Source organism: Rhinopithecus bieti, unplaced genomic scaffold (genome assembly GCF_001698545.2).
Source record: "Rhinopithecus bieti isolate Rb0 unplaced genomic scaffold, ASM169854v2 scaffold_33647, whole genome shotgun sequence".
Taxonomy (NCBI): Eukaryota; Metazoa; Chordata; class Mammalia; order Primates; family Cercopithecidae; genus Rhinopithecus; species Rhinopithecus bieti.
The window spans coordinates 362,614-388,540 of record NW_016814745.1 but is presented as its reverse complement, the minus strand read 5'-3'; the positions used below and the strand labels follow the sequence as shown (position 1 = coordinate 388,540).

The following is a 25,927-nucleotide window of genomic DNA, read 5'->3' as shown; positions in this document are numbered from 1 at the left end:
ANGGTAGTTAAGAACTCAGGCTTCTAAGGGAGACACATGAGGAATTCATTTAACATCCTTGAGTCCCACTTTCTCACTTTCTCACCTATAAAATAAAGATAGTAATAGAACCACACTAGAAGAATTGTTATAATACAGTGCTGAGAAAAGTCCCTGATACCCAGTGAGCACTGAAACAAATTGGCTATTATTATTCTAATTTGAAATCCATTCTAGGGTGAGGCTTTACTAATGTGCTTTATACAGAATCCAGATCATCCATTTTTAAATATAAGTACTCACAAAGATTAAACAAAAAAGAAGGAAATTCAGATAATCCCAGTGCCTAAATTCTCTTTTCATAAACTGGCAACTTAGGAATTTGGAGGGACATTTTCAGAAGAAAATGGTTCAAAATACATTAAGCATTTATTATGTGCTTGGCATTCTTCTAAGGTCTTTAGTATGATATAAGTGATTACATATTCCTATTATTCCATTTTGAAATGAAAAACTTAGGCCTTTCCTGAGTAAATAACTTGCCCAAAGTCAAATAAGCAAGAAGTGGCAGAGCTAGGATTTAAAACTCAGGTTTATACTCCTAATTATTACACTATGTTTTGCTACAATTTATTAGTATTCTACTGGTCTAAATCAGTGATTTGCAGCTGATTTTTAATTTAATTCATATGAGAAGGGACTGAGCATGGTAATTTTTAAAAGCTTCCCAAGTGACTTATTGTATAGCCAGAGATGTGTAACATAGGCCTAAATAAATGCGGTGCCCAACAATATTTAAGATCAGAGACCAAAACAGATAGAAGAGTTAGGTCTTTCAAAGATCGTTTCCTTATTAATACAGTCTAATATGTAAGGTTATATTCTATTTTTCTGTGTTATTTGTCTAGTTTACTTTGTCTCCCTTTTGTAAAATCATCAAAGCACTTTTCTTCCCACTGCCAGGATATAGCTTCTCAGTCTGATTTGCAGAAATTTCTTCCACTTGCTTCTTAAATATTGCTTTCCAGAAGGCAGATCATTTTATTCCCTTTGTTACTTTCTCTGGAAAAGTGTCTATAGTAGAGTTAGGAATTCTGAGGTTTAAAAAAAAAAAAAAAAAAAAGAAAGAAAAAGAGGCCAGGTGCAGTGGCTCATGCCTGTAGTCCCAGCATTTTGAGAGGCTGAGGTGGGAGGATCACCTGAGGTCACGAGTTCTAGACCAGCCTGGCCAACATGGTGAAACCCCATCTCTACAAAAGTACAGAAATTAGCCAGGCATGATAGCAGATGCCTGTAATGCCAACTACTGGTGAGGCTGAGGCAGGATAATTGCTTGAACCTGGGAGGCGGATGTTGCAATGAGCAGAGATCTAGTCATTGCATTCTAGCCTGGGTGACAGAGCAAGACTCTGTCAAAAAAAAAAAAAAAAAAAAAAAAAAAAAAAAAAAAAAAAAAGCGATACTTGGACACAGAGAGTAAGTATACAAGTACAGAAAGGTAGTGAGAAAGCAGTACGTTTGTTCAACCTGTGTGGTTATATAGAAATGTATAAGGTAAGGCTTCAATGATGAATTTATTATCTCTCAAATATACCAAACATACACATCCCAGTGAAGTTGTTTGTTTTCTCTAAGGCCATTTTTTAGACTTTTGAATGATGAAGTCTGTTTTTATTCTCCATCTCAGTTCTTAAATTTTAAGAAAAGGGTAGGCTTCACCACATATATAAGGAATTTGCTCAGATTCAATTTGGAATTGTCAGAAACTGATGTCTGCACCTTCAACTTTAGTTTGATCCCAGAGCTGTCGATTTTAAACGCTTTATCTTGGTAAGCGTTAAATTGTTTATCTTGGTAAGCCTTTTAGCTTCGAAGCTCACAACATCTCAAGATATTCATATCTTCATCACTGACATCACAACAAATGCCAAAAATGTACAGATCCCACATATCCATATGTCCCTGACCTTGTTGATCACAGAAATCATTTCAGGTACAGATTACTGAGGTTACCCTTGACCTATAGTATTAGAAGCCTATTGTTGTATAGCAATATTATCACAAACTTAGCAGGTTAAAACTGCACATATTTGTTATCTTATAACTTTTGTGGGTCTTGAATCTGAGCACAGTTTAGCTTTGGGGTCTCTTACAAGGCTGCAAATTGAGATGTTCACCTGGCTGAGGTCTCATCTTTGGTTTCACAGGGGAAATAGTTGTTTCTAAGCTTATGTGATTGTTGTCATGATTCATGTGATTCAACAGCTGGTATCTAACTGACTGTTGGCCAGAAACCACTCTCAGTTCCTGCCACAAAGTATTCTCCGTTGGGCAGATGTGTTCATCAACGGCAAAAGAAGAGAGTCGGGTATCTGCTAGCAAGGCATATATCATGATCTTAAGTAACACGATTGTGAAATTGATATTCCATTGCATCTCCTGTCTTCTGTTGGTTAGAAACAAGACTTAGGACCCATCTACATACCGACAGAAAGGAATACACAAAGGCATGATATTGCTAGAGGATGAGGATAATTGGTGGTCATCAAAGATTGTTCACCACATGTATTAAATCAACATATCCTGTCTTGGGGTCTGTATTTTATTATCTGTACCTATCCTTCAGGTAACTGTTATGATTATGCAGATTTGGGAAATACCAAACCTAGGGGAAAGGTGAAAGTCAATACAAAATAGATGTAAGTTTTCACCTTTTGTCAAAATTTAAGAGAAATGGTCTTCCAGATGTTGGAGATTGTAACATTGCTTAATCCTACATAATCAGAAGGACAAAATATCCAGTGATGCATCCCCCAAACTCAGGCATAATTCTATAAGGCACTATGGGATTAAGTGATGAGTGATACAAAACGGTACATGTGTTTTTACTTTATTGAAGTGTGTTACAATGTTTATGGAGAGGAGATTTTGTGATTGAGGAAGGTTTCATAGGCCAGATACAGCTTAAAGTACACCTTAATGGATGAGTAGGATTTGGATGGAGTGAGGAAAGGTGGAATGGTGTGGGAATAAGTGGGAAGGAAGAATAATCATGGTATGGAGAACAGTCTTCCTCTAGTAAGGGTTTGTACTGAGATGTACATAGTGTACATGGCTATTTTCTGAGTCTGAGAACCCTCTGACATAACCCATAACCACTGCGAAGACCTGTGGGTGAAGATCCCCAGTCCAGCTGGGACAAGAGGGTCTGAAAAGGAAAGAATAGGCAAATCAAAGGAAGACACTTGCTCTTAAGAAAATGACTTACAAAGAATGTATTTGATGCATAAATAGCATGAGGGACACTTATAGCCTATGTTATATAGATAGCATTGAAGAATTGTGGCAGAAATGGATATCAGCACGACATTTGTTTATCAATGACACCTATCATGAGTGCCTTTACAATATTATCTGACAATATAATATAAAAGTTGTTAATTAATGTTTTAAAATTAGAGCTAGGTCACAAATTGGTTAAGTATAGTGTTAGAATATAAATATGTGACAAGAATCCTTTGATTTGTTCGGGTACATATTAGACTGTCATAACTGAGTACACACAACTAGCACTCAAGTAACATATCCCCTAACACAGAAAATAAATAATACTATCTAAACATAGGTTATTAATATCTAAGATAATAACTAGATCATGTGCAGTTATCCAGCAGTACTTATTTATTTGACAAGCTAGACTGGACTGGGAGAAATAGTATACTGCTAAAGAATCCCATACATAGTGTGGTGGTGAAGAATGTTGCCTAGACCTTTTACCAATCAGCTTGGGTCACCTGCGGCTTCATCATCTGTGAAAGGAAAGCAACACGGCCCCTGGTACCCTCACTAAGTCATTATAGTGATCAAATATGATCATTTATTTATATTACACTTTAAACATGCATGGCATTTTATACCTTCCAATACATTTTTATTGAGCACAAGTCAAAATAAATATTGTTTATTTTCATCATTGGACTACAGGGAAAATTATACAGACTTGTTATCTCTGTTTAACATTTTTCATCATGCTTTCATATTAGAGCAAACTAATAATCAGGATTTATAGGTAGCAGAAAGCACACATTTTAAATGTAGCAGATATTTTATTTCTAACAGCTTATTCTATTTTCTGATTCTGTACATTGCAGCAATTATCTAATCCTTGCATTATGAAAAAAAGACATTACTTACAGAACTGCTATAGTTTACAGACTGTGGACATATAATTATTTTAAATTACATTTGGAAAACACGGGTATTTGGAAGCAGAACTGCAGCATGTAGTACAACAAATTAAGTCACATTTGTCTATTTATGCAGCTTACATCTTGTTTTATACCTTGGACAAGAACATCCCAATTGATGACTGGATTATGGAAACAATCAGCGGTGATCGGCTTACTCATCAAATCATGGATCTCAACCTTGACACTATGTATTACTTTCGAATTCAAGCACGAAATTCGAAAGGAGTAGGGCCACTCTCTGATCCCATCCTCTTTAGGACTCTGAAAGGTTTGAATACTTTCCTATTATGCTTTTCTTTTCCTGTGGGATTGTTATGAAATAGCTTTGCAGTCTGTGTTAGAAACAGCCCTGCGCCATCTCTTGTTGGCAACATGGCGGCAGTGGACATTCAAAATAAATTAAAATGTATCTTTTTATGCTCAAAGCCAACATATCAAAGAAAGATCTGCCATCAGCACATGGCAAGCATATTTAACCTAACTTTTTTTCATTTAGGGTCCGTCTAGAAGTTTGTATTGATGTCATGTATATTGGTTCTATTCAAAATATAATGAAATGCTTCAGTCATTTTATGTAAGGGGATAAATATTAAAATGTATTGAATTATGTGAATAGCATACTATCGCCAACGTTAGGTATTTCCTTTCAGGTACGATTATCCCTTATATATTAAAGAAAATTTTGATATGGCAAGACAGAAAGTTCCAAAACAAACAAACAAAAAATGTATTTATTGTAAAGCGTCAAGGTAGAAACTATAAAAAAAAAAATGCAATATGATATCTAGAAGAAATATGTTCATACAGAAAAACACTAAAGCTGAATAGTAGTGATTACATCAAAATATTTCCATATAAGTACTTACTATTTTAGAGCACAATATTATTCTTCTGGGGGACAAATAGTTTGAAGAGTCATTTAACAATTGAAATTAATTTAAAACATTCAAATAATTGAAAAAAATTGAATGTTTAATTCATTTAACAATTGAATAATTTGAAATAAGTTTCACAGCTAATATTTGAAATTTTGTATTTAAGGCATGATATATGTTGTTCTAGAGAAGAATAACTTAGCTCTTAAATCCGTGATCACATCATACCTCTATGACTGGCAGAAAACTTAATACATGATAGTAAACTAAAAAATTAGAAACACATGAATGGTTGATATCTTCATGCAATTGCTTGACACACTAAAAAAAGAGTCTTAGAATAACTGTATAGCCTATTCTTCAATTCTTCTAGGAAAGGTACCCTAGTAAATAAGGGACTTCAGAATTCTGATGAGTGAACTATTCAAAAGCTGGGTTTGGGTGGCAGCTAATCTGAAAGTTTGCCAACAACACACAAGCAAGCATTCAGCCAAAGCTTGCATGACAGTTCTTAATGACAGAGAAGTTGGGAGGGAGGTAGGATAGAAATGAACTAATCTTTGTCTATCTAAATTTTGAGGACTCATATCTCAATCAGGTTTCACTCCAAATGAGCAATCAAAAGGCAACTGGTTATTCATTTTGTAGCAGCATGAAATGTAACTAGATCGTATTTTGCAAATGTTTCATTTTTATCTATAGATGAGTGCCAAATTAATTTCATACTCATACTGTTTGCCAACTGAGAGATCTGAGGAAAGGTTGAAGACGATGTAAGGCATCCAAATGTGTTAAACAGCAGAGTGATGAGTGATAAGATTTGCAGACGCACAAGCCGTCCTAGGGATTAATGAGCTCAGTATTTCATTTGGTACTGTTTATCCTAAGTGTCCTAAACACATGTAGAAAATTATTTTCAAAACTAAGAACAAGTTCAGGAATTTATTCTATGACATAATAGTTCAGAGTTATTTCTAATACCCGAATTTGATGTTTAATATTGTCTACCCTAAATGTCATGCTCGATAATAGTAATTCTATTTTAAATACATGTTGCTCATATGCTAAAATAAAATTTTGATTATTTAGAATTACTCAGAAATATTGATATTGGTCACTTTTATTAATAATTTTATATATGCATGCATCTTACAAGACACCTACAATGACAAATGTTCTAAGACAAGTAAATTACTCATCGTAAGAGATTTAAAGCTACAACATAAGTGTTTTAAAGATTTGGTGTAGAGCCAAATCTACACCAAAGATAAAATCATGCTATTGCTCTCTGATTTAAGATTTTCAGTTCCCAAAGCTGCACCAAAGAATACTCTGTTCATCGGCATGTAACTTTGTTTGCCCGAGACAAAGGCTTAGATGTCCTGAAGCTGAGAAAACTCCCAGTACTCTACTGGGTAATGGGCAAGTGTTTCATAGTAACGCTTACCCCAGGCAGGTGTCCACAAACTTCATTCCTTCATATTTACTTTTTGCAGTGATCATTCCTTCATATTTAGCCTTTGCAACGATCGCAGCATTTTCTTCTAGAGGCTAACATTTAGTCTTTTTGGTATTAACAACCAGTCATAGAAGCACAGGAAACTCAGTCAATAATCACTGTTTAATTAAAAGGACGTTTGTAATTAGAAAGGGATTATCTTGCTATAAACTTATGTAGGTACACATATATGATGTATCTAATTCTTTCTTTGAAATGTTAATGAAAAGAATCTTGACCTTGATTACTTGACCACATAGGACTCTGCACATACCCAACTTCTTTCCACAAATCCTCCCCAGGGTCCCACTGGGATACGTGCACACTGTCAAACTATTGGAAGACTTATGTCTATCTCTGCCCTATCCTGTGGGTTTTTCCTGCTAACAAAGTACATTTCTCCATGCTGGCCTATCAGATAATAGAGAGTAAGGATGCTCCCAGTGGAGTAGACCACAGAGGATTCTGGTGGAGGGAGGGAGTCACTTCCTACACACAAAAGAGTGGTATTCAGCGTGAAAGCCCAATAGAGTACAGTAAATTCTCTGGGCATCCTTAGTCATCATTCTGAAATGTGTCTCTCTCCTATCCAAGAATATAGCACTGAAAGCTTTGGACCAGAAGAGAAAAAAGTTCTAGTTGTCAAATTCTTTTATGACAAAAAAACATGATTTTTCTTGACAAATGATAGAAACATATGATAGAAAAAAATCAAAGCACAAATTGAAGTCATTTTTGTCTCCAATAAAGGGTAGTTATGAGAATCCATATGGTCCCTGTTGGAAAATACTCTTCAGTAGATAACATTTTGAGATATTCAAAATTTCTCAAGTTCTATTCAGTGCAGGTTTGCTAGTAGAAAAATAAATTCAAAAGATAAGAATGAGAATGGGTTTGTCTATCATAACATGTAGTTATTTATCCCTTGCTAAAAATATCTTAGACTGCAGACAATACATGTATATGATTAAAGATAAAGGGCAGACAAAGAATGGAAATGAGATAAGGCTGGTATTCTCATCTTTTTTTTGACATAATTCTAAAGAGTTCTCACCTTAATATGAGATGCTGATGAGGATAGTTTCTTAAGTGTGTCCCAATCTGGCTGCCAAGCCTACATACTTCCTGGTTATGACCTGGTTGTGACTGCACTTATGACCTTGACATATCCTGTCAAGGCTCAGGTCATTGTTGCTGGATACCTGATATAGCACTTCCAACAACATACTGTCCTTTCTCCACAGCTGTGTTAGGATCTCAGTTCAAAATCCTATTAATGTCCATAAGCTACATATAATGCAAATGCCTGTCAGAAGCACCTGTATCAACACTATAAATAAAACACTATAATAAAATGTATTTGAGAAGCCATTGATTTTCAATGGGAAGCAGAAGAGAAACTCTAGATACAATTAAATTGTGGTGATTAAATAAATTAAATGGCTGGTAAACCTTTAAAAATGTTTGTTAAATCTTGACAAGGTACAAGATTTCATAAAACTTATTTAAAACTTTCAGAGAGCACCAAATTCTAACCACTAGCCCATCAGAAAGTGTCAAGATAAATAAATTCTGCAGCTCTGCTATGCAGCATAGTTCCTATAAATTATATAACTGTATTATGTACTTAAAATTTAGTAAGATGGTAGATCATACACTGTGTTTATACCACAATAAATAATAATAAAAGCAGTAGGAGGAAACTTTGGGAGTTTAGGAGCAAGTCTGTGGCTTTGAAGGTGGTGATGGTTTCATAAGTATATCCTTACTCTCAAACTCATTGAATTGCATACATTAAATATGGGCAGCTTTTTACTTTTCAATTATATCTCAATAACTTTTTAAAATAATACTTATAGAATTGTAAAATAATAAACACTGGCTGGGCGCGGTGGCTCACGCCTGTAATCCCAGCACTTTGGGAAGCTGGGGTGGGTGGATCATGAGGTCAGGAGATTGAGATCATCCTGGCTAACGTGGTGAAACCCCATCTCTACTAAAAATACAAAAAATTAGCCAGGCATGATGGCACATGCCTGTAGTCCCAGCTACTTGGGAGGCGGAGGCAGGAGAATGGCTTGAACCTGGGAGGCGGAGGTTGCAGTGAGCTGAGATCGGCCACTGCACTCCAGCCTTGGTGACAGAGCAAGATTCCATCTTAAAAATAATAATAATAATAACATAAAAATTATTGTATGTATATCATTTTCCAAATAGTAATTCACAATTCAAAATCTACTTATCAAGATATCTTTTCATAGAATATGTCTATATGTTATGTTTAAATGAAAGAAATTATAATTGATTTCTGGTTTAGAAATCTCTCTTAGGATGTAATAGACATAAACCCTGTTCATCTGAAAGGGGCTTTCATTAACAGAATCAATATTTACGTATTTCAATTCTAAACATTCTTATTAGACAATGATTTGTGCTGCTTTATTTAGAAAAGGAAGGATCACCACCTGTAGGGCATTTAAGGTATTTTTCAAATGCCGATTGATGTGCTATAATAGCGCCACATCAGATGAGAGACTATATTATCAGGTGCTACCTATAATATTTTCTCTATGTGAGTTTTACTGAGACATGTACAGGAAGCAATCAGCAAGTGTTGTATCCTATCTATCAAGTTTGAATGGAATTAAGTGAGTTAAATATGCCCCAAAGACTCAAAACTCAAAGACGGTCAAGTCTAGGCAAAAATAATTCTATTAGTAATTGATGGAGGGAAGCTTATGAAGGTCTGCCTTGGTCAAAATGTCATATAATTTTCGTAAATGTGATAATACTAGAGATTTACCTCTTATTTAGTTTCATTTGATTAGCAGAAAAAAAAATCATCTTTAAAACCAAATTTAGTGAGTTTTAAATTTAAAATTTTATATTTTAAATTTAAATTTCAAAAGTCATTTTAAGACTATTACTTGTAAGTCATCCGAAATTGTCAAAAACTCAAGAGCTATCTTCACAAGGGCTAAAGATTTATCAAGATATTCAGATTATATTGTACCATATTTATGATAGCCAATTATTTTACCCAATCGATGTGAGAATTGGTGAAGTTATTTAAAGAAAAGCCACATACAAGAAAATAGCTTCCTGAACTTTCTATGTATATATATGGGTGATAATTACTTAGTAATTGCATACTTTTATTTTACTGTTAATTCTAGTTTTAATTAAATTTATATAATTGTTCTGAGTTTATGTTTAAGGGATACTTGAAAAGTAAGATAATTTTTAGGAATTAATTGAGTACATGGCACAAAACAACATATTATCAGCACCATTTTTCTGCTGCGAATATCCATTTTTCTCTGAATACTTATTTAATAGAAATAAACATGCAAGTTTGGGTCCTTATCAATTTTATTTCAATAGGGCACTAACCTTAAAATAAAACTTGCTAAAAGAACTGTTGGTTTGATATGTCAGCTTTCTTGCTAGGAATTGTCAAAGTCTAAAAATATTATTTCTTTCTTCCCCCACAGTGGAACACCCTGACAAAATGGCTAATGACCAAGGTATGGTGGCTCAATCTGTCATTTTGTGTTCCTTGAATCAATCCTGTCTGTTAGAAATGTCAGTCATTACTTTATATTTCTCTTTTCACCTGGACCATACACCTGATGAAGCAGACACTGGCGTGATGATTAATCTTGTTAATGAAGCTCTGCTTGGCTGAGGCTGCGGCTCTGATAAGGAAGATGTAAATTTTCTTGAGAGGAAATTGTTTTGTCTCTATTCTGAAGGACCAATTAAAATGTCAAGCTTCTTTGTATGAAATAAATTTTTAGTCTCTGTCTGCACTTCTGAATAATTCACATTAAGTATAATTAAGCTCAGCGTAATTTTCAAGCTGCTCTTGCACCCTATCGTGAGCTATGGATTAAAGTTCTGTAGCTCTACAGAGAAAAACCGTAAATTATGTGTGATTTTCCTCTGCAATGAGCTTCTTTTAATATATCAAATCAAAGTTGGATCAACTTTTTTAGGGCACTATCGTTGTTCATTTTGAAGCCAGAAAGCTTTTATTCAGTGAATCAGATGCTCATTTGACTCAGAGCACAGTATTTCCTCCCTTTTCCTTATTTATTTACTAAAAGCTGATTTGTGTAGAGAAACAGGGAAAGTTTTATACAGAGACAAAATGGAGATAAATAAGAGTTATCCATTAACTTATAAGTAGATATGAATTTACTATTACTGTGATTTGTAGGCTGATTGATAAATTAGGATTCTATTATCTTTACACAAAGGACAATTAGTTGAAAGCTGAGGGAGAAAATGAATAGTTTATGAGTTTTATTTTTTTAAGGATGTTATTTTCTTTCCAGAAGAGTTAGGAAATACTATAAACTGGTCGTAGTCAGTGCTGTCAGTATTTGTAGATTGAGAGTCTATAGTTCATATAGTTTGTTTCCTTCCTGCTTTGGACATCTACGGTGGGCAGAACTTAACTTGCAAACATCGTGTCTCATAAGGCTCCATGTTGCGAGATTAGGAGAATGCTTTCTTTCAACATGAATACTTTTTAACTTTTGACAAATATTAAGCCTCTGGATGCTGGCTCTCCCTAACAGCAGAAGGCTGCCTGCATGACTAGCATTTTCTCCAATGGTCCTGTGTTTACATTCTTCTCTGGCGACATATGCTATGCAGCTGCTTAACAGAACATGGCTAAAGGTTTACATGTGGAATAATTGAAATGAGACTGTGTACAGCAATGCCTACTCAGGGTTAAGATTTTCATTAATCTAGCTGCTCCTGCCTGCTTCCACTGAAAATATTTTCATACGGTTAATATCTTCTAAATAATATTTGTAAAAAATATTAATGATGAGTAATTATCACTTGGCATGTATTTACATAGATAAATTAAATATTAGTCTTGGTCAAATTCAAATCTGGAATAGTTAATAGAAACAGCTTTACTACTGCAGTTATAAAACAATTGAAACAACCTCTCATAACCTTCTTAAATAAATTTGAAGCTTCCACAGACAGATAACTCCTAAGTTTTGAAATTATATTTAAAAATAATAGAGAACAAAATAAAATAACTGAACCAGTTGAAATGTAATTATTACTTTGGGAGGCCGAGGTGAGTGGATCATGAGGTCAGGAGATCAAGACCATCCTGGCTAACATGGTGAAACCCCGTCTCTACTAAAAATACAAAAAATTAGCTGGACGTGGTGGCAGGCACCTGTAGTCCCAGCTACTCGGGAGGCTAAGGCAGGAGAATGGCTTGAACCTGGGAGACAGAGCTTGCAGTGAGCTGAGATCATGCCACTGCACTCCAACCTGGGACAGAGTGAGACTCTGTCTCAAAAAAAAAAAAAAAAAAAAAAAAAAAAAAAAAAAAAAAAAAAAAAAAAAAAAAAAAAAATCATTATTAGCCACTTAGTTGACATGTCCAAGCTTCTCAATAAATAACTTTCCACTTCTCTCTGGATGCTATTACATTGTTTTTTTCTGTTGCTAATTGCTTTTAGTTTTCTAAGGTAACTGTTTTGCTTAATATTTAAACCACCACACATATATTCTGTAAATTGATTATTTGATGAAAGGTAAATGAGTAAATTATTTCCCCGTCCCTATGATCACACATCCTCCATGGATTTTACTTTGAGTCTCCATCTACAATAAATCAGTCTAGTTCTTAGGAACAAAAGGACCCCCTCAAGAATTACTGCCAGTGGCTGAGTCCATTAATATATTGAGTCAGTTGTTCTTTTTCTTCATCTAATATTGCTCAGAAGGATTCTGTCACATATGTAACCTGGAGCCGTATTCAGTCACAGCTGGCATATAGTTAGTTGATCAAGTTGATAGGTTCTAAATTTTACCTCAAACTCAATTCACTTATAAAATTGAGAGGGACTGATGACATGTAATTTAGTGGTTATAATTAATATCTTTAAATTCTTACAAAGAAAGCATATAAACTTTGCTGCACCCTCAAAGCACGTTTTATAAACAAAATCAGTCTTCTGAGTTAATGACCATATGCCTGAGAAATAACCCAGATTAAAGATCCCTCTAAGATTGACGAAAATAATAGGGAAAGGCTGATCTTAATTCTCCCATTCCCAGCACACAGCAAATTAGGTGAATACATTTTACCGTGCCCACTGTTAGACCTATTTGCCCCCTTCTCATGGAGAAATGATCCCACGATTACATTTATGACAGGAGCTGGATTTCTGCTGAGAGAAAATTCCCTCAGAGAAAAAAATGTGGCACTGGGGTCAGAATTAACCTTGCAAAGATGAATCCTAAATAAGGAAGCAAGAGGTTGAATTTGACTTATATGAGAGAAAGTGAGACCAGTTTTGATTGTCCTAAAAAAGCATATCTGTTCAGATTATTGTCACAATTATTATTTTAGAGATTGAAGATCTGTCATGAAGAACATAAATGTGAACACAAAAGTCATTTGAAATGGTTTCAATTTGGAGAAAATATTTTCTTCTGAGCAGTGGTATAGTAGTTTTTTGACAATGATAGGCAATTCACATAGAACTCCTGATTTCTTTATGTAATTGTAAATCGATGAAATCTAGCATTTTTAAAACTTTCTAATCTTGACCTTCTCTATAATTCTCCTTTTTTGCATCACCCTCTTTCTTGCTCCATGTCCTAATTATTTCTGTAGATTCTTCCAGGCACAGGTGGCAAATAAGTTTGGAGGTAAAATAAATTTTAGAGATAAACCAGAGTTTCATTTTTTTGGAGGGTTGGGTAAGGAAATTGCACAGGCTATGTGAAGTGGGTGCAGAGGTTAGATAGAAAAGCTATGCTTTAAAAAATTAAATTATTTTTAATTTTTGGGTGTGTACAGAGGTATATATATTTGTGGGGCACATGAGATGTTTTGATGCAAGTATACAATGTGAAATAAGCACATCATGGAGAATGGGGTATCCATCCCTTCAAGCATTTATCTGTTGACTTACAATTCAATTACACTGTTCATTTAAAAATGTACAATTAAGTTATTGACTATAGTTACCCTGTTGTGCTATCAAATAGTAGGTCTTACTCATTATTTCTAACCATATTTTTATACCTATTGATCATCTTCACCTCCCCTCTCCCCAGCCCTCTACTACCATTGCCAGCCTCTGGTAACCATCCTTCTACTCTCTCTGTCTGAATTCAATAATTGTTTTGATTTTTGTTTTCGCTTTTGATTTTTTTCCTTTTTTTCTATATTTTGATTAAAACTCCTTCAATTTGTCTCTGCTGATGTGAGCCTATGTAATGGTAAAATGAACCCCTATGCAGCTCTTGCCAGCAGTCACTGTTTTAAAAGTTTTACAGGAGTGACTCATTGAATTCTCATAACAGTACTGTGAGAAAGGTGCTATTATTGTCTCCATTTTAGCAAGGAAGAAACTGAAGCTCAGAGAGTTATTATTTGTCTACTGAAACACAACTAGTAAGTAGAAAGGCCATAATTCCAGCCCCAGAAACCACATTCCAAAAGTATTTTTTAAAAAAATATTTTATTTTATTTTTCTTTATTTTTTAAATAACAAATAATATTATTTATTTATTATTGGAGAGCACCCAGACTGGAGTGCAATGGCACAATTTTGGCTCGCTGCAACCTCTGCCTCCTGGGTTCAAGCGATTCTCCTGCCTCAGCCTCCTGAGTAACTGGGATTACAAGTATGTGCCACCACGCTCGGCTAATTTTCTTGTATTTTTAGTACAGACAGGATTTCACTGTGTTCACCAGGATGGTCTCGATCTCCTGACCTTGTGATCTGCCTGTCTTGGCCTCTTAAAGTGCTGGGATTCCAGGCATGAGCCACCACGCCCAGCCCTGATTTTAACCATCAACTGCATTACAACAGATATGTTACATATATATAGCCACACATTCATATTTGACATATATTTATAAAGTTGCTTTATCTGAAGTTTTATCTACTGTTATTTTCCCTATATAGATCTTCCTTTTCACATCTCTGAATATTTTAAATAACAAGGCAAATAACTCTCAATCTGAGGTCATCTTGTTAGTGGGGTGGCCACAGTACTGATTATATGATCCTGACACTTCTTTATTTCAGGAAACAGGGATGGTGATAATTCACTGTCTAAGCCAGCTTGGGTTGTCAATACAAAACTCAATATACTGGGTGGGTTAAACAACAGAAACTTATCTTCTCAGAGCTCTGGAGGCTGGAAGTCCCAGATCAAGGTTCAGCATGGTCAGTTTCTGGTGAGGGTCTTCTTCCTGGCTTGTAGATGACCTTCTTGCTGTGTCTTCCCGTGATGGAGAGTGACCTCTCTGGTGTCTCCTCTTCAAAGAACACTAATCCTATTCGATTGAGGCCCTACTTTATTATTTCATTTAACCTTATGATTTAATTACTTTCATAAAGGCTCTATATTCAAATATAATCATATTGTGGGTTAGAGATTCAATATACACATTTTGGGGAAACAATTCAGTCTATAGCATCCACTTTTAAAAGAAAGCTGTTATTTCATTCCTTCACTAATTTTCCCCAGTTTTTCCAATAAAGAAGCAGAAGGTAAACATTTTGCTCAGGATCACATAAAGAGCTGTTGGCAGAGTTAGAACTCAAAACTTTTCTTTCTGGTTCCTAGAATGTGCAGTCTTTCTACTATAAATGATTACTATATTTATTTTAAAAATTTGATTTCCATTCTAAAATCAGCTCAAACCTTTTAGAGTGTGTCACAGAAGCATTTTAGAAAATCTCTTTGTTTTGAGTTTCAATAGAGGTTAGCTATAACTCTGAAACATGACTGCTTCTCAAAAGTGATTATTAGATCAAATTTTTAAGGTTTTTTTTTTTGTATCATTATGTCCCATTTAATGCCCAAATATTGTTCTCCACTTTGTGATGTCTTTGAATGAAAATTGATGTTCTTAGCATCGGCAGAAATGTTTACTTTTTCATGTGTGTTTCTATGTCTGCCCATTGTAACAACAGAATAGGTGCTGTGGCGATGATACTGTACCTTAAAGTGGGCAGGATTTTCATGAAGTGATTTTCACCATTGCTGAGATGAATTACAAAGAAAGTGCTCACTCTGAGCACTCTCAAGTGTATTTAATTCTCCATGACCTGGCAAAAGGGTGATCTGAAACGCTAGACCTAGGGAAGAGCCCTACGTACGTAGGGCAGTTTACAGATCCAGATGAAGAAAGCCTGCTGTAAACTGCCTGTCCAACAAGGAGGAAGAATTACTCTCCTGTGGATTGTGGTAGTGATTGTTAATGCTCTAGCTTTTCATTTGGAAGTCATTCAGTGTGTGCTGTAGGAGCACTGGAATGGAATTAGATACCATCAGTTCTAGCACAGTCCTGCCACTGGGACCTCTTTTGTAATGTTGGGCAGGTGACTTGGCGTCTCTCAACATCCTCACCTGTAAAATGATGAGTTTAGACTAGATTATCTTTTGGTTTCTTTCAAGATTTAAAATTTTGAAGTTTTAAGATTGGTATTAGAATTAAAAATTCAGGCATAACATCTTTGCATAGTGAAGCATCTCACATTTATAGTTTTTCCACTATGTGTCAACTACTCTTTGATGCACTGGGCACACGCAATCCTATTTAATTCTTATAGCACCCTTACAGATGTAGAAAAAGAGAGAGGTTAAAATGTGCCCAAACACTCACAGTATGTAAGTGGTGTGAAAGTTGATTATACAAAATGGAGTCATTCATGTCATACCCAACTAAAATGGAGTCAGGAGGTTATAAGGAAAAGCACTCAGATCACATACATTTATTCCAGGAACTGTCTTGTGAGACTAAACCCAAAACTGCAAAGACCTGGTCATGATTCTAAGATTCCAAGTCTTACCTAGCACCTGCTGACACTCAGCAGCTCCTGGAAGACACTACCAGCACCAATTAACTCACTTTCAAAATAACTTGCATAACCTTCCTCTATTCCCCAATAAAACTCCTGCCGTTCCCTTTATTCTCTAGACTCACCTGCAGCTACCTTGGTTTGTATGTCCTGAATTGCAGTTCATATTCTCAAATATCTTCTTTACTCAGAGATTCAACTCTATATGTCTTTATTTTTAGGTTGACAGTGATTAGGCCCAGATACGTACCCAGGCTACCTAACTGGAGGATCTCTGCTCTTGACGCTGTGTAATTTCTAGAAATGCAGACTCATGATCTGTCATCAAGAAAGTTATACCTAAATGGCATCACCATAAGTTCACCTAGTTTAAAGGACTTTGTCTTTCCTCAATAAGGTATTCAGGCAAAGTACTTAACACTGCACCTGCCATTTTACACCTCAGCAGTTTTAATCTCATGAATAAACAGAATGTTAATTGTTTCCAATTTCAGGGAAATAGAGTTTTTGAGGCAGTCTAGTCAAGCTTGGAATTTAGTTAATGTAATCCAGACTTTGCAGGGTTTGGATTACAGCAGCCAGGCTGCTATTTGAAAAATGAAAACATTTAGTGCCTTCTGACGGGAACTGTTTAATTGAAAATTAAAACCTCTTCTTACCCTATTATTGTGCATAGTTTCAACGCAGTTATTATTCGACTGCTTGCTACACCCACTTGAAAAAGCTATTCTCACCTGGGTTTTTCCCAGGTCCAAAATTTTGCAATTCCAAAATTAGGACTGTGGTGAAATAGTAGTAGCAGAAAATGAATAATGTGATTTTAATGGAGTGTTAAGGTGCTTATCATGTTCCCAGCAAGCAGGCAAGTAGCTACCTATATCAACTTCTCAGTAGTTTTCATGTTTTAATAGGTAACTTGGAAGGAACAAAAACATACTCAGTACTCATAGGAATTGACGTGATTCATGGGAAAATTTTAACCTTGTCACACCTGTAAAGTAGACATTTTTGTTTATACACTTCAAATAAAATTCCATAAACAGGTTCTTCTTGTAAGAACCACTGTATTTTGGATGCCATTTCCTTTCTATAGACATTGGCCAAGTACAAGGTCTTCCTGGCTTTATTTTCTGCCCACTTCAATCAGTCCTAGACTCTGCCACCTCAATTTTCTTTCGAAAACACAGATGGGTCACTATTGCTTTGGGGATGAGGTCAGTTCTTTGACATCAAGACCTTGGCTGTCTGACTCTAACATCTCTTTCCTGGACTCATGGCCAGTAGATCCCTCCACATATGCCACAGTCACAAATCACTGTGGAAAAAGTGCATTTTTTTCACAGCTACATGCTGTAATGTGTACCATTTTCTCAGCCTTAGCTATGCTTTCTTTCTTTCTCAACTAAGCAAAGTCTTCTTTAAGACTGCCTTCTCAATTTTACTTTTTTCAAGAATCCTTTCTTACCTTTCTGGTCTTTTATTCACCTGTATTTTCATCACACCCATCTTATTGTGTTTTCCATTTCTTATACTTTGCTATTTATATTCTTAGCTTCTTGACCAGATTTTAAATTCCCCAAGGACAAGAGAACTGGCTAGATTCTTCACATTGTCATCTCCACCTCCCTAATTTAGAATTTATCCTATTTTAGTTGTCTGATAAGTGTTTGCTTAATAGAATCATGACACAAATGTTTGGGAAGCAGCTACAGAGTAATCTGGAAAGATAAGTTTTACCATTGGATGAAAAGTATAGATTGGACAGCTCAAAGTCATAGTGCACATGGCTGTGGATATTGTAGATTTACTGATCTTGGAGGAGACGAGAAGTTACGCATATATTTCCAACAGGGAAAAGTATATTCGATAATCACCTACTAAAATAAAAACTAAATAGAAAAACAAGTTCTCTGTAATTCAGCTGATAGTAGTTACTTTTGTAGATGGCTGTGACCTCCTGCATTCTTTTTGTGACCTCCAGTCTTGCTGTCCTTCGTTGTTAGTAGAAAGTTTATAGATTTGAATTTCACCAGCTGCTTGGAATTCTGAGTACAGAAAGGAGAAAATCAAAACTAATGGAAGCTGATAAGTTTGTTAAAATTGTGGCTATGAAGTGCGAAAAGAACTAGACTCACTTTTGATAACTTGTGAGTAACTACGTATTCAGTACTGTGCTGGCACTAGAAGCATTAGAAGAAAATGATCCTGGCAAAGCATTAGAAGGAAGTATAGTTCCATGGGTCCATTTTCAAGAAGCTTGCAATATAGTTAGGAGGATATTAACACTTCCAGTCCAGTATGAAAAATACAAAATGCCAAATCAGATGGTACTGTCTACATGTGTATGCTATGGGATTTCTGATAAGAAATCATTGTGGGCTGAATTAGAAAAGACTTCTTAAAACCTAAGACTGGGCTTTAAATATATGAGTAGAACTTGACTCAATGGAAACTATTACCAGGGGAAAGAGTAGGTGATCCCTTATGTAGAGAAATTCTAGGATGGAAAAGTTAGGAAGCCAAGACACTGGGAAAATAGTGAGGACTACAGGATGGGCTCCAGAAACAGTTAGGATGTAATTTGCTCAGGCACAAACATGTCTCATGCCTACCTTTGCAGAGTAGTACACTATGGCAGAGACCTGTGTTGGTGAAGAGGCTTTTGCTATTTCTCTCCACTCTTTAAATGTAGTAGTTATGGAGCTTTCCTACTTTTCAACATATCAAGTAGCTATTGTCTAAGCCGGCCAGTGAAGACCTGCCTGCTCCCTTGTATCCCGAGTCCTGGAAATCCATCCACTCTTGGTTGCTGAAATTGATCATTTCCTGCTTGGAGGGGTGTGACTGTGGGATAGGGAGAGAAAAGGATGATGGGATGGGAGTAGGAATGGGGCCTCAGTAGCAGTCATCTTCAAATAATTTTCTTGGCTTTTTTTTTTTTTTTTTTGGCCACTTCTGTTATATGTTTTCTGAGGTGGCACCTTCACTTTTTCCAGTACTCTGCATGGTTACAAAGAAACTATTTTTCATTCCCTGCCAAAGCCTTGTTTTGTTCTGTATGTTCAATTGAGAAAAGAGCCAACATCTCAAGTCACACACACCTAAACTCTCACCCTTATACCCTAAGACCAACCCTTTGAAGTGCTCTAATTTCTGTCTACCATCCATTTTCCCCATTTCTCCTGTTTTGAGACAGAGTCTCATTCTATCACCTGGGCTGGAGTACAGTGGCATGATCTTGGCTCACTGCAACCTCCGCCTGCTGGGTTTGAGCGATTCTTCTGCCTCAGCCTCCCGAGTAGATGGGATTACAGGTGCCTGCCCCACTATGCCCGGCTAAATTTTGTATTTTTAGTAGAGGTGGGGTTTCATCATGTTGGCCAGGTTGGTCTTGAACTCCTGACCTCAGGTGATCTGCCAGCCTCGGCCTCCCAAAGTGCGGGGATTATAAGAATGAGCCACTGCTCCTGGCCCCCCATTCCTTCTTTTAGTTATTAATTCACTGATAATGCTAAAATCATCATCATCAGAGCCATACAGTCTCAGCTACTTCAAATGAAACCCCGAATTTATTCATCTTTCTGAGCTACAGTTTTCTCAGCTATAAAATGAGGTTAATAATGTCTACCTCAGAGATGCATAATTAATATTATTGTCATATTTATTGCAACAGTTTATTCTGATCCATTTAGTTCCACACTCATCCAGAATAATCTTTCTAAAATACATGTGTAATTAGTCAGTGTTCTGCTTAAAATATCTTCAGTGGATCCCTATCCTCTATAAGATAAATTCTAGACCCTTTTGCAGAGTATTTAGGGAGTTTTATTATTGTACCTCTGCCTTTTTTTCTCTAAGCTCATCCACCTCATGGTTCTGTAACTAATAAATCAAGACAGATCTTGATCTGTCCAGCTCTTTTGGTTCCCTAATTTTACCTTTTCAGTTTTGTCCACTCTCCCTCTGTGAAACATCAAGGAATGTAGAATGAGAAGTAGTAGAATCATAAGGAGTACCATGTGTTTCTTAAAATATATATGATATGTCTGTGTATTACATATTTATAATATATGTTTATAATATATATTTTATGATACATATTTATTATGATATAAATATATATTTATATTTATATATAATGTATATTTTCCTCCGCTGGTTGGCCTGGCAAAGAATACTGCTTTACTGTTGGTAAAATTTCATAGGAGTAGCCAATGCGCTTCCTTAAATATATATGTATTATTTTATAGATATAGATATAGATATATCACACATATTTTCCCACTATTTGGCCTGGTAAAGTATACTGCTTTTACTTTGGTACTTGCAAAAAGAATTCTCACATCAAATGCCATTCTTCTGTGAAGCTTTTTTGCTAGATGTAAGTAGATAATTCATTCCTGTTTTCCACTGGGTCACCTATTGTTCGGTTTTTTTTTTTTTTTTTTTTTTTTTTTTTTTTTTCCCCGAATTTTGGAAATTACCCATATGGTTAATAATTATTCACTTAACATTTTCCATCTCGACTGCCTTACAAACTTCTGCAATAGTCATTTTATATTCCTCAATGCTTACACCTGTGGATCTATTAAGGCATTTGTTGAGTGGATGCCCATGAAGCATGGCTGGAGACATGAATGATGAAACACTGTGCTCCAACAGTGTCATTATCCTACACAGACTAGCAGGGCACCAGCGGATGCTCATGTTCTAGTGTTTTCAGACTGCATGCTGCAACTTACCAGACCTTAGCACTTGAAGAAAGAACTCTCTCATCCTCTTCTGCCTCTTCTTCCTGGGATGCTTGGCAAATTTGCTCTGGCACAAATGTATGTCACACCTGCATTTGGGATAAGCTTGTGGAATCATGCAGATGGGGGGCACTTTTATGATCATTCTGTGGTCTTGAAACGGATGCTCTTTTTATAAGTCCAAAAAAGATTGTCCATTCCTTCATGTTGTAAACCTAGCAAATGAACTAGCTCTTGGAAATATCCAGTCATCCAAGACGGTGACCATATTTTGGGGAACAGAATGCTTTTTAGATTTTAATAAAGACTAAGCTGCATATAAAAGTGGTTTCTTAGACGCCTAGCTGACTGTTATTTCAGATATACTAGAGGCAAGTGTGCATAAAAGGAGATTCCACCTGAGAGGAAGGCTTCAGAGACCACGGTACTACACCATACTACTAATATTATTAAGCCATCTTTATATTTTATTCTATTAAGAAATTCAATTGTTATTCAGATGTTCCCTCCTTAACGTGCATGAAATAATTAATTATAATACCTAATAAACATATTGGTCTTTAGCTGTTTAGAAGGTGGTGACATGGGTGGACAGGAGCAGCTGACAAGTCTTCATCAGCAGCCAGGGTAAGGTGAAGAGACTAAGTGTAGTTATTATCGTGGAGGTCAGAACTTATACTTTTATGACTGAAATTTTAAGAAGAGGTTAACTACTTTCCTGTTATCAAACAGATCTTGATCTGTCCAGCTCCTTTGGGGTTCCTAGTTATTGCCTTTTCAGTTTTTTCCACTCTCCCTTATGAGACATCAAGAATGTAAGAATGAGAAGTAGTAGAATTCATAGGAGAAACCAGTGTTCTTCTAAAAAAGAAGAAATACATACATATGGGTTGGCCTGGCAAAGTATACTGCTTTTACTTGTTGGCCTGGCAAAGTGTACTGCCTTTACTTTGGTGCTTGCAAAAAATAATGCAATAAACATGTTTCTTACTTTAGAAGATTACACAGACAAATTTTTTCACCTATTATTTGCCAAACTCTGCAAGAGACAACATGTATACCTCAGACAGTCAAGACCCATTATCAGGCTAAGATGTAAACCAAGAACAGAAATTATGATAAGAAATAAATTTGTTTAAATTTGTTTAGGATGCCTGCAGTTTCTGTTTTGTACCCTCATATTTTTTGTAATAACTCTATGCTCACTCAATTTCATTTTATTTGTGTGTGAAATTACCTTAGTTTTGAATTTGATTTCTAAGGATTTTAAAAAAATGAATTTACTTCTCAGGAAGAGTCTAACCTGTTCATATTTTATGGCCTAAATACAGAAATTGGAATTGCAAAAATACTTCACTTATAATTAAGAGAAATATGGGTAATGGCATATTTGGTTTTCTTGCCCTTTGTCTGGCTCAGAGTAGTTTACCAAATGCATTCATATCCTGCAGATTATTGCCCTTAGACTTTCCACAGGTGAAAAATAAAAGCAAAAGTTTCGAAGAAGGGAAAGCAGCAAGGATTTGCTGAGCACCAGGGTTCAATATGTGGCAGCCATAGCAGTAACAACCTATTTTCTTTCAGTCAGTGAACTTTCTTTCACGTTGATTTGAAAACACTGTGTTGAACCTTAGGAAAAGGTGAAGAGAGCTCATTACTTCTTTTCTATTAAAATATTTGAAATATCTTACGTATTGGTTATGATTTTGCTTTCTGGTTTTTAATGCCTGATGCCTTTGTTTAAAATCAGCATTGTTATCAACTGCCTGGTAAATGGATCTTTTAGAAAAACATTTCAGTCTCTGACAAATCACCTACTTTAAATATATCTCAATATGATCTGTGTGTTGGATGAACAATAAAACTGTATTCAAGTAATATTAATGGATATTCTTTATCTGCTGGTACACAAGACAGAAAATCAATGCAATTTCTATCATTATCATTCGAATTTTCAGATAACAAATTTTAAGATCAAGAAGATATCTCAGTGCTCTGCATCCTTGGAAGGATATACATTGAACATTTGTTAGATGGCCAATCTGTCCATTTGATTTAGATTATGGGCCATATGTTTTTCTCTAGGGATTGATTGTATGAATATCGTCCTGGATGACCCTCTCTTATGCCCATTCAGGGAAGATGGATTAAACAAACGATTAGAACTATCACATCCACTTTTCTCCATATTTTCTGCAGATTAATTTTCCACTCTCTCTTCTCTGAACTTATAAACAATCACACAGAAAAACTAGACTCTAGGACTGAAATCCCAATTGAATTACTCTTTGTTCAGTGCTGAAAATTTTTTATTATGGAAAAGATTCTCAATCTGCCCATGTGTGCTGCAAATAAGGATTTAATATAAACATAAATGTTATTTCATTTTAGACATATACCGCAATAAAAATACACAAATAATTTAGGTGACATGTAAGGATAAGAACATAAATAATAAATTGCATACTAGTAATAACTTAAGATTTGTACTTATTATTAAAATAATACTACAAAGCTTCCTAACTACCTTTACTTACTCATAGGACATTGAGAACACAATTTGCACATCTCTTCAGTTAGCACAAAGGAATATAACAATGAACAGACTTCCTAAAGGAAGTCATATTACTTCTGCCAATTTTTTCTTCAATTTAGAGAACAGGCAGCAGGGAGATCAAGAAGACTTTTGTCTAAAGAATCATATGGCATGTGCCAAAAGGTATAAAAGATTCCTTTTAAGGCCAATCTTTTAGATAAAATGTAAAAGGCAACCCCTTAAACGATTTTATAGTTTATAACATTTTAAAAATTCAAAGAAAGGAGAAGTACATGAAATTTCTGGTTAGGACCTGCCTAAGCAGTATTTAAAAAAAAAATTAAATATATAAAAAACTATTTTGAATAACTCAAAACAGCCACAAGCTTCCTCTATTTTAACTCAGCCAATGCCTATTTAATATTTATTTATTTTTTGTTTCTGAAGGTACCATTTAATGGTTCCAAAATCTATGGTAAAAGTAGAAAATCATTTGTTTTCATTATCAAAACTTTCTGGCAGAGCTTTTTTTTCTTTTTCCTTTTTTTAAAAATGAAATTAGCTGGTTGTTAAGTGAAAATAAATTCATTACTCTTTAATATCTCATTCTTCCCTTATCCTCAATTTGTGTTATTGAGAAAACATGGGTACACAGTAATCCAATACAGAATTCTTCTTTATATCCTGTAGAATTATATGTATATAGTGCACTTTGTTTTGTTATTGTTGTTTGTTTTGTTTTGTTTTTTACTGAGCCAGAGTCTTGCTTTATCGCCCAGGCTGGAGTTCAGTGGCGCCATCTCGGCTCACTGCAACCTCTACCTCCCGGGTTCAAGCAATTTTGCCTCTGCCTCCGGAGTAGCTGGGACTACAGGCACGCACCACCATGCTTGGCTAATTTTTGTATTTTTAGTAGAGATGAGGTTTTGCCATGTCACCCAGGCTGGTCTTGATCTCCTGACCTCAAGTGATCGACCCTCCTCGGCCTCCCAAAGTTCTGGGATCACAGTCATGAGCTACCGCACCCGGCCTTCATATAGTACACTTTGATCACTATTAGTATAAAATTGTATTATTCATATGAAAAGGAGAAAATAAACTACTCATTTCCAAAATGTTTTAACCATATTGAACTTTATTTGAGGGAAGAAAACTGAAATGTATTATGTGATTTCCCCCAAATTTATATTTGAATTTCCATAAATCCATTTAATTATTTAGAATTTTAATTTGTAAAACTGTTAAAAATTTAGTATGATATGCAAAAATGTAATTCAGGATTTTAAAATAACTAACTATAAAGTATATAATGTTATATGACTGAAAATAAAATATTATTTTTATTTGTATGCAGTTCTTTTAATAATTATTTTAATAATACTTTAATAATTAAAAAGCATTTTTAATTAAGCCTAGTAGTAAGTTTATAGTAATAAATGAATTAAGTTATTCTTAAATCTTTAATCTCAGAATATATTAAGAACCATCTGCAGTTGGTTAATATTAAACATAAATAGGCCTGCATAGGATCTGATTACAATGAACCAACTCTCCCTGTCCTGGCAGGATCCGTATCTAATATATCTTTTTATACTACTCCTTCCCTGAGGATCTAGGACTATGCTTTGCATATAGTAGGCATTTAATAAATTTTCGAAAGAATTATTACCAGCTTTATGCTTCGTTAATAAAATGAAGCCCTCTGAGATAGGGAAGTAGTTTATATCTTGGCATTAGCTGACTTTCACTCCAGCTGTTTTCTAAATTCTGATTAGTCCTCTCTTTCTCTAAATCAGTGCTTATGAAATTAACCAAGGTAACTAACCACATCCAATATTTGTTCTACAGCAACAAGCTCTTAAAAATGCTGTGATATGCCAAGAAGTTACACCCATATATTCATATCCTTTCCTTTTTTAGCCTCTAGTGTCTCTTTGTTTGACAACTTTGTGATGCTCTCCTTAAAGCAATGGGATAATCTTTTATCATTATTATTATTATTATTATTATTATTGTTATTATTAATTGGCTGCACCAAGAGAGACTTACTGAAAATTAAAAGACATATTTCAGGGAATGGAAACTTAACATCACTCAAAATTAAAATTAAAATTAAAATTTGATGTCTCTGTCTTTAGATTAAGAGATCTCAGGCTCATCAATATC

General features: G+C 35.1%; 1 protein-coding gene across 1 annotated transcript in view; it reads left to right on the top strand.

Moving 5' to 3' along the window:
* Positions 1 to 25,927, top strand: part of LOC108515206 (netrin receptor DCC) — a 222,517-nt gene that overhangs the window by 85,783 nt on the left and 110,807 nt on the right. Inside the window, exons 7-8 of the mRNA XM_017851901.1 lie at positions 4,303 to 4,497; positions 10,097 to 10,129. Of these exons, the coding sequence (XP_017707390.1) occupies positions 4,303 to 4,497; positions 10,097 to 10,129 (228 nt within the window). The remainder of the gene's footprint in view (positions 1 to 4,302; positions 4,498 to 10,096; positions 10,130 to 25,927) is intronic.